The sequence below is a fragment of the Capsicum annuum genome, chromosome 2 (assembly GCF_002878395.1).
Source record: "Capsicum annuum cultivar UCD-10X-F1 chromosome 2, UCD10Xv1.1, whole genome shotgun sequence".
NCBI classification, from domain to species: domain Eukaryota; kingdom Viridiplantae; phylum Streptophyta; class Magnoliopsida; order Solanales; family Solanaceae; genus Capsicum; species Capsicum annuum.
Window position 1 is genome coordinate 106,364,356 of NC_061112.1, and position 10,633 is coordinate 106,374,988.

General features: G+C 36.5%; 1 protein-coding gene across 1 annotated transcript; it reads left to right on the top strand.

Moving 5' to 3' along the window:
* The first annotated feature begins 5,604 nt into the window (after nucleotides 1-5,604).
* LOC107858909 (14 kDa zinc-binding protein) lies at nucleotides 5,605-9,446 on the top strand. The gene is made up of 6 exons (XM_016703713.2): nucleotides 5,605-5,763; nucleotides 5,882-5,977; nucleotides 7,104-7,184; nucleotides 8,235-8,382; nucleotides 8,952-9,069; nucleotides 9,223-9,446. Exons 1-6 carry the CDS (start codon nucleotides 5,732-5,734, stop codon nucleotides 9,288-9,290), a joined length of 543 nt encoding a protein of 180 aa, XP_016559199.2. The 5' UTR covers nucleotides 5,605-5,731; the 3' UTR covers nucleotides 9,291-9,446.
* Nucleotides 9,447-10,633: the final 1,187 nt, after the last annotated feature.

Here is a 10,633-nt window from a genome sequence, read left to right on the forward strand (position 1 = left end):
TACTGGCTAAGGCATTTACCGAGAAAGGGATTTTTGATTTGTTGTTGTTAATCGTTTATCCCAACAAAGTACATAAATTTGCTTATTGTTTGACAGTTGGAGGAGTTATTTTCTGCCATTAGGACAAGATCATTGGCAAAGAATAAATGGGATAGGGATGGACAGTTCCTAGCAATTTTAATTGGGTCTTATTTACCTTGGTCCACAGCCTCGTTTATGTTATGGGATAGAACTTTCATATATAGAATGAATATGTATGGAGAGATTGAGTCACCTTGACGTAACCCTCCGGAGGATTCAAAGTAATTGGTCCTTGTACCATTAACAAGGATTGCCATAAAATTGGTGCTTATGCAAGACATTATTAGGTTGATTACCTTACTAGGGAAGTTGAAATACATCAAAGTATGTTTAACAAAGGACCATTTGATTTTGTCAAAATCTCTTTCCAAATTAATTTTCATGATAAAGTTGTCCTTTTTTCCTTTCATTTTTTTAAAGTGACATATGATTTCTTGGATAATTATAGCTCTCTCTGCAGACTGTCTATTTCTTAGGAAACTTGTTTGACAGGGCCTAATCAATTTATTAATAATGTAACGCAATCTTTGAGCAATAATTTTGGCGATTATTTTGTAAGAAGTATTGCATAGACTGATAGGTCTAAACTATTTTAGGGTATACGCATTAGGGATCTTAGGATGAGGTACACGTGGTAGCATTTATCTCTTTCGAAATAACTTCATTGAAAAAGATTTTTTTGCAGAAGAGAATAAGTGAGGGTCCCATTATATCCCAATATTTTTAAAAAAACACAGGGTGTAGTCCATCAGGACCAGGAGCTTTATAAGGTTGAAAGGAAAAAATCATTCTTTTTATCTTTTCATCCGTTATGTAGACGTTCTAGATCCATTTTTTCAAATTTCGAGAGGCAAGCTTTGCTTTTTGGAATCATAAGGACAGAAGATTTAGAATGATTTGAGGAGAACAGAGTAGAGAAATAATCTTGGACATGATGTAAAATAGCCGCTTGGTCGTGAATTTCTGAGTTATCATCTAGGGTTAGACTAACAATACGATTCCTGCAACGTCTAATTAGGGTGGAAGTATGAAAGAACTTGGTATTCGTATCCCCATCATTTAGCTAGTTAATACGGGATTTCAACTTCTCGTAATCTTCTTCCATTTTAAGAATTCTATTAAAGTCATTTATGAGCTGATGTTCAAGATTTTGAAGAAAGATACTGTGGGAAAGATGTTTTGAATTTTGGATGCCCTGCAATCTGAAGAGAATCCTTTATTTTTGATTGAAAATATTGCCAATTTTTTTTCCCAGACTACTACGGCATCCTTAAAAATATTAATTGCATGGGTCAATGAGTTACTATTATACCATGCATGTTGAATGATATGAGGAAATTTCGGATCCGACACTCACATAGTTTCAAACCTGAAAAACTTTTTCCTCAGGGATGGATCATCATCGTAGATGCTTAATAGCATAGGGTATTGTTCGGAATGTGTGCGTGGAAGGTGTTTTGCATACGTATTCGGGTATTGGGTCAACCAGGTATCATTGGCAAAAACCTATTGAGTCTTTAAAAAATAAGGGCATTTCGACTTTTAAAGTGTTTGTTAAGACATGTGTATCGATTCCCCTTAAACCTCATATCAATAAGCTCACAATAATTAACCATGTTAGTGAACTCAGAGGTACGAGAATCGTTAATCCTCTTGCATCCTTGTTTCTCTGAATTATGGAGTAGGTCGTGAAAGTCCCCACCTATGAGCCACTTACCATTGTAGTTATCCTTAATGTATTTTACTCCAAAGAGTTCATATTTTGCACCTATAGGTACTTACGTATATATAACTTAGAAGAAAAGAATCATTTAGAGAGCTTACCTTCACGATTTCATGAATCTCTTGTTAAGTGATTGCCACATCACTTAGATCCACTATGAAATCATCCGAAAGGACTTCAAGGCCTCCAGCATTGCCTATGGTTGGTACCTCAATGACTCTATTAAATGAAAAGTCATTTAGGAGAACCAAATGATCTTGCATTTTGGTTTCCAAGAGAGCAACACGCGGTGGCTTATGCCAATCTACAAGAGATCTAAAATTTCTCCTAAATTCTGGATTATTGGGCTCCCTACAATTCCATATTATTAAGTTCATTGATTTGTTCAGACGAGGGGGCTTCACTAGGCAAACTTCCTCTGGGGAGTTTTTCAAGAGGATATTCGGGTTGAGCATTGTAGTATTCATTACTAACACGTAATTCCCTATCTCCGGGTTGAATGAATGACGTATGTCTAGGGAGATTTTCACTAAGTTATGGGAGCATATAAGGATGAAATTCTTGGCGAACTTTTCATTAAATACTATAACTTTTATATCCTTTAAGATTGATATTTCCGTCCTGGTTTCCCTCATGACCTCTAAAGCTTCTTCTATTTCCCTTGTGGTGGTACTTACTGGTCTCAAAGGGTGAACTAAGATTGGATTGGGTAGTACCTGAGATGACGAGGATAAGTTATTGGGAAGCATGGTTCGAGGGATCTTCATTAGCAGGTTCGTCTGTCCTAGAGTCAGGTCTACAAATCCATCCCTCTGGGTCCCTTTATTTGTCTGCCAATGATGCTATGCCAAATCTATATCCTGGAATTTGGAGAAACTCAAAACAACCATTTAGCATCGTCACCAGTGTAGGTGGTTGTTGAATATTCAAGATCGGAGTCTTCTAGGATGGGATATAAAAGAAAAATAGTGATGGAACCGCGAAGCTTAGTGGTGGCTGCATCACTATCGATATCCACACATAGGCATTGTAAATCTCCATAGCACGGCGCATTTCTTTAGAATCTAAATATGCTAGGAGCTCCGGTGTTTGGATGAGGAATATCACATCCTTGTCTTTTATGAATGCTCGCATTGTTATGGTCTGACCTTGTAGGGCCATCTCCACCCACGACGCGGGGTTTGAGTTCATCGAAGCTAGAGGGGTCGAGTATATCGGGATAGTACCCGTCGGAAGGCCAGACACTGGATACAGATGGATAATTAGGAGGGTAATTTAGGAGTAATTTTGGTTCATAGTTGAATTTTGGTTTTGTCTGCGCTGATGGTTCCTTCACTGATGAGAGCTTCGAGGCCTCCTTGGCATTCTTAAGTAAAGAAGTGGAAGTGTTTGTGTAATAAGTTTCGGAGATAATGTTCTTATTTATTAGTGAATCTAAGTTCCTTGGATGTAGGAAGTGGAAGCTTTAGGATATTTTGTGGTCCCAACTGCTTCTAAATCTAGCAATTAAACATGTGCATAAATATTACTATTTGTAGTATCTATGTGGATTAAAGATTTCTCAAAAGGAAAATCTTGGCCTATTACGTTTGTGGTTACTGAATTGTCCACGTAGGAGTAAGTGGGGGTCTCATTGGGAATCGAGGGGTCATTTATGAGGTGAGTTGATGTCTGGTGGACCCCTATTGGAGACATAGGAGGCGTCGTAATGGCAAAGGCAATGTAGGGGTCAATTACTGTTGGGGGTAGGGGTCATTTGGTATTTTGCCTTGAAGTATTAGGGGCCAATCTAGAAAGGGTACTTGTGGAATTATGATTTTGATGTAGGGTTGAATCAGTCACTATAAGAAGCTCAGAAAAAATATTCTTGGAGATAATGGTGTCAGCTATGTTAGGAGTGTTGTGTCTAGATTTCGAAACCGTAGTAGAAGTGTCATGTAGCGATTGTTTTTTTGATTTATCAACGTATTTAAGAACTGTATTTTCTAGATACTTACCTGTATCGGCACTATAAATTTTGACATTTATAGGCTCACCTGAAGCTTTCTTTGAAGGATTTTTTGGAGTAGCATCAGTTTTAGGGTGTGGACTGCTACCGAACTTGTTTGTTGACTTTTCTCTTTTTGTTGGTCATTTATCTTTTCGCACTTCCCTCATAGGAACTTGGGATATTTGTATTTCTGTGTTTGCTTTAGAGCTGTTGACAGTTCCAATATCCTAGGCCCTGTAGGCACTCTTTTTTTACACATGGAGAGGGTATGGCCTATCACACTATATGCCTTACATAGAATATCTGCTCCCTCATAGATAATTTGTTGTCTTAGATGTCCTATAAGGATATGGTTTTCACTGTACTCCAAGAGGAACTTCAATACATATTCTAGTATATCTCTCTTTTAGAGTAGCAGAGGTGCAAATATCGGTCTTCACTAGTCTCCCGAGTTTACTCTCAATCTTAGATAAAATTAAGTGATCATAGTATTCAGTTGGGAGTTCCGACAATCTAATCCATATAGCTGAATAGTGTTCCTTAGCTTCTAAAGCTACAAAGTTTGGGTGCCATCTTGACAGACAGAAAAAATTCGTTTATAAACCATGGCCCTCTTTGTAATGCAGTATGCATATTGTTCTCTTCGAGGAATTTTACAGTGTAATAATCGGACCCCAAGTCTATTAGCACGAGGTCCTCAGTGGGTTTCCATAACTGCGTTAGGCGTTTCTTTAGGTACTCATGGTTGATTTTTTTGGTGGCTAGCTTTATAATGACTGAGTATGTCCATAGTCTATATATTCGTTCTTTATCCACTGCAGACAGTGCAATTTAGTCCTCACCAAGATCTGAGTCCATTTTTGAGACCATATCAGTATTTTTGAGGGATGAGGCATCTAGCACTTGGGTTAAAGTTAGCAGAGAAAAAGTGCTTACGGTTTGCCCATCGATGGATGGCACTGTCTTAGTTAGTGCAGATTTGTAGTTGATAGAATTTGTCTCAGAATTAACGTCTTCCATCATTTTATCTGATGGATCTGCTGGTACATCGGTCACACTGGAGTTTGGGGTTAGGAGTGTAGAGAGAAGTCACAGAATTTTCTAGAGAGAGAAAATCCAAAGTCGCCCCATCCTTTGCCAATTTTCCGTTTTTTCAATATGATTATGTTCTTTTAAACGAATATAAAAATCAACATTTCGTTCTTTTTAATTTATATTACTTTATTTTTTTCTAATTTGGTCCGTGCATTAATATACTTGTGTTAATAATACTCGCATTAGTTATGCTTGAATATTTCTTATCGAATATTTAATTTAATATATTAAAAATAACATGAATTACATAACTCTTTTGAGAAAATATTTGTTTATAAAAATATCATTCATAAATATGATGAAAAAAATGTGGAAAAGAATTTGATGAATAGTGTGTCTTTGTGCATTAGAATCTATTGTATGCACTCTTTAATACCAAATAAAATGTATTAGTTATACATAAAATTAAAAATGCATCAAATAAGATATTAAATGCATCATTTTTCTAATGCACTCTATCAAACAATCACTAAAAGGCTTGTTTGGTTTAAGAGTAATGAATAATAATCCCTGGATAACATGTGGTTCGGAAGTAATGGATAATAATCTCAAAATAACATGTAAAATTATATTAAAGAATTATTTCATACACCAATTTAAATAAGTAAGAAATATCTTATTGAACTATTTTATCTATAAATGGTAGAATAAATAATCCTGATATTAATTAATAACTCAAATTAAATATAATATAAAATAATCATTCATTTTATTTGGAGATTATTTATCATTGTCTCTCACGCCAAACGACCCCTACTTGTTTAGAGACCCGTAGAGTTTCTTTCATTTTGGTCCCCTATTAGACCATTAAATTGCAGCATTTCCATTTTCTCCTCACTCCCATGGCTGCTATGAGCTCTTTCACTCTTCTGCGGTACAGCCCCCCTCCCCCCCTCCCCCCCCCCCCCTCCGGCACGCACACACACAGAGACTTCCTCCTTATTGCATTTACTCACTGAAAGATGTGATTTTTTTTTCCTCCATACTTGCAGTGGCCCGTCAATAGTGAAAGTTTTGGGTTTCATAAAGGCATCAAATTCCATACCAAGAATTGTACCTACCTCTCTTCGTAACCTTACTTCTCACAGGTATGTAAACTTCACAAAAATCGTGTCTTTAGCGAAAAATATGTTGTTCTTGGTGACTGGTGTTGCTGGGTCACCTTGTACATTATGCTGCTCTTACTGTTCCATTATCTTTATCTTTTTTTGTTGAGGAATCTATCATTTTCTTACTTGCTTCAGCAAAGAGGGTTCTTGCAGTCTTTTTTCAAATTGGGGATAGGGGAAGGGGAAGGGGATTACAAGATGGGAATCGAATCCCCACCAACAAGGTAGTCATTGATATTTCCATTCTTGGGGAATCGAATCCCAGGTAGTCAACCGACTGAACTACTAACATGTTCGGGTTCTTGCAGTCTGATTTATCCTTCTCATTGATATTTCTATTACTCCCTTATGTGATGATAATTGACTGGATACGGAGCTTAAAGAATTATTTTTTTTAAAGAAAATTTGGCTTGTAATTTATACTAGGGATAATTGAAGAATCTGTTTGGGTGATGGTTGAAAGTTGATCTGATAGAATAAAAGCAACATGTAAAATTTAAATTTTGAATAATTTGATGAATTTTGAGTACGTGATAGTTGTAGAGGTTTTATAGAAATGTAATGTTTCAAACTATTATGGGGTCTCCTAACATGAAATGGGGAAAAGGGTGTCATAAAAAATTGAACAGAGCACTATTGATGTATTAATCCTAGCAAGTGATTTCATATATCTATTTTGTCATCTGAATGCAAGTTCTGTGATGGTTGTCTGAGGTTGTACAGTGTGGGGAGCTATTGAACTCCTTGAATTGGTAGTCTTCGTTGAGGGATGATTACTGTTCCTGTTAACCTGATCTTTGCTGTTTTCATTTCAAAGTGGAATGCTTTTTCTGGTTTGCCTCGCTTTTACTACATTACGCACATAATAAGTGATTGTAGTCAACTAGTTGTATCTGAATGCTCATTCTCGTCATAATTACCTTAGTCTCATATTTTTAAGCTGTAACTGACGCAGTTATGATAAACGTTTTCTATGTTTGATCAAAACAAATGTGAATCAGGATGTTATTATAGAAATATCTGTAATTTAGTATCCTTCTTTTTCTGTTCCCAGAGTTCCTCTTCGAATATCTTATTGAGATCTATTTTCTTTTTGTAAAGACAGGTCTTATGTAGCTGCTGCGCATGATGAGGAAGCAGCTGCCAGGGCTGCTGCTGTAAATGCTGATACAGGAGCTCCAACCATGTAAATTTCCCTGTGGATAAAACCTTTTGTAGTTCTATTACTTGATTGAGTTCAGATTGTCAAAGCCTGAAATAATTGTCAGTGTTTGTATCAGTTATATGTTCTTTTTCTGATTGATTATAGTATTTAAATGTTAATTACACTTAAGGAAAATAGAAAACCTTTTATTTATTGAATGCCGGAAGTAATTATTGAAGAAGAGTCACACTGTAGAGTTATCTTTTAACTAAAACGTCGAAGTCATTGGCACAAAAAATTTATAAGTCAATACCAGTATTTGGGACTCTGCATCTTTTTGTGTATATTGTATTTTTCTTTTGGACAGTTATCCTTTCACTTGCATTTCTTGTCACAAACCTCCCAGTGTATATCTCTTCAAGAACTGGAATTTAGATTAATATTACCTTCTCAAAAAAAAAAAAAAAAAAAGAACTGGAATTTAGATTTTGGAATGATATGCCTTGGTACATAAGTTTTTTATATGACACTTAGTAGTCAGAGAAAATGAAAAGGCTGATTGCGACAACATCTGCTATTTGTTTCCCATGTAATTTCCATATTACTTAAGGTAGATGATAACTAGAAATGCATCTGTAAGAGGAAAAGATGTCTACTTTGAGAAGTATATGACCTACAATTTAATGTTATTACTTCAGTTATCCTCAGTTTTTGTCAAGATGATGTTAACTTATATTTGGCTCCAACTGTTCCATCTAATACATATTGTGCTGTAAATCACCTAATTTATGCAGAATTACCTTCGACCTTACAGAGAAATAGGAAAGATCTGAAGTTAATTGGACATCTGAATTTTTATGAGGCAACAAGCATTTGTTCCGGTGATAGTTTCTTTATATGTTCTGTGATTGCTTTCCCTGAGAAAGAATGATTAAACTGATCTTGGTAAATTAGACGAGCTGCTTAATCTCTTTTTTCATTGTAGTAAATTTGCGGGAGCATCCTCAGTTGACTTGCATACTTTCTTTCAGACATGATGACTGAATGATCTCCTAGGCTCACCGCATTCTGATCAATTTGTTCTGCATTCAGATTTGACAAAATCATTGCAAAGGAGATACCTGCCTCGGTGGTATATGAGGACCAAAAGGTTCTTGCTTTTCGTGATATCAATCCTCAAGCTCCTGTTCATGTCCTAGTTATCCCGAAGTCGAGGGATGGATTAACAGAGCTTGGAAAGGTGATCCTTTCCCCCCTTTATCTATTTTCTGATCTTATTACTGCTGTGATATTTATTCTAGCACATATTCCATGTCTATTTTCAAGGGATGCACATCTTGATTTTTGGTAAAGCACAAATCACAAGTCATATCTACTAAAATTTGGGGTGTCAGAGTTTTTTGTCTCGCAGGAGAAATAGATAACCAGTAACTGCACAAGTTGATATCCCTTTTGGTACTGTCTTTTGTCCTTACCATTGAGATCTGTGGTTAAGGCAAACACATATTTGGTTGTAAAAGGTGGTCATCTTACATTGCTTTTTGCATGACATTACAAAGCTATAGAACTTTTGTCTGAAAAGTGCTTTTAGTTTGACAGTGATAATTAAGGAATAGAGAATAGAAGTATTTAGGGAAGTGGGGAATCTAAGGTCCGTGAGCAACTTTATAGGTTAGCAACTTAGCAGTTGTTCCTCCAAAATGCTAATTTTGCTGTGTTGTGCTTCCAATTCTTTACTTTTATGTTCATTCTGTGCCAATTCCTCTTGTAATTGATGTCTTGCAACTGGTCCCGTTCCTATCTTTCAAGGCTGAGCAAAGGCATGAAGATATATTGGGTCACCTCCTTTATGCTGCCAAGATAGTAGCGGAGAAAGAAGGCATTGTAGATGGCTTTCGAGTTGTTATTAATAGTGGCCCCTCTGCATGTAAGTCTATCTCCCTTCAAATACTTCCCAACTCTCCTCCAAAAATGTGAACCTAAGCTAAAATAGGAATTTTGTTAAAAACAATGGAAGTTTAACAATACTTACTGGAGTAAAGACTTATTTTTCCTCTTTCTCTCCCCCTTTCTTGCATAGGTCAATCTGTATACCATCTTCACTTGCACGTACTTGGCGGGAGACAGCTGAAATGGCCTGCGGGTTAGAATCAAGCTTGGTTGTGTGGCAAGTTCTCCATTTCTCTGTCTTAATGCATCATGGCATGTAGACTGATGTTCATGTGACACACCATTATTATATACTATTGTTATATGTGATTCAACTATATTTGGTGAATGACTCAAAATATTTTTCTTCATTCATTAATGCTGTAAAGTATTCCGTGACTGTTTTCCTTCTCCAGGATGCCCTTAATTGCTTCTGTTGATATTAGCCTATATAGTTGCTATGTTGAATGTACATTCTGCCTGATTTATTAGTTAATGTAAAACTCTTTCTTGGAGTAGCTAGCCATTTGGTTCTCCCACTTTACTACAACCATTAAGTTTGATTGTATTAAACACTGAATTCATAGTAGCGATAAAAAATAAAATTAGGTGATTTCTTCCTATATGTCTAAGCTTTAGTTGACAGAGTTACCTAATATCCTGAGAAAAACTTGCTTCGTGCAAGTTGATTCAGATATTACCATCGAAATAAAACACCTGCTGAATTCCCAAAATTGAATAAAATTGTGAGGTTCTTCATGTCAGATTTAGCCAATTCCACGATTATTGGACCGATTCCATTTTAAGAAACAAAATCAAGGTCTTATTCAACTCCAAAAGCTAGATCATGACGACGTTTACTGTAAAAGAACCAGGAAATCAAGCATTTCATTAACCACTAATTTGAGACTCCTTCACACCCTCTCATACTCTGAATAGGACGTGTGAAGTATGGACAATTTATGTTTCCTTCAGAGAGATAAAAAGAAAAAATTGCGGATGCAATCAAAGCAATCAAAGAGGAGTAAGAGAAATTCAAGAAAAATAACTTCATTTTGACTCCTTCCTTCCATCACTCCTCTTGGCGGCAGGTCTCTAATAAGTTACCACAAGTTAATGATCAATCGTGACAAATGTCAGGTGAAAAGGGAGCTCACTGAACCAGATTGCTCGTCTTTGTTCAAACTCGTCAGGGATCTTGCCAAATGCTTCCATATTTGACGACGCACGCATGAATGAGTAAACATGCTTTGTTTATCAAGGCCGGCCTTGACATTTGTCCTGTTTACGCTACTAATCTCATTGCTGACTATGTTTCCTCCAACTCCCTTACCATTGCCCTCAAGGTGTTCGACCAAGTGCCTCTCAAAGACACACCCTTACGGACTTCTCTCATCTCAACCTATGCTTGCTCCAATCAACCCCACAATGCCCTTCACCTCCTCTTCCGCATTCTTCAACAATCTTAATCTCGTCCTAATCACTTTGTCTTCACAGCTGTTGCTCGCGCCATTGCTTCCACTTCCGGTCCACACCACCTCAATTTGGGACAAAACTTGCAT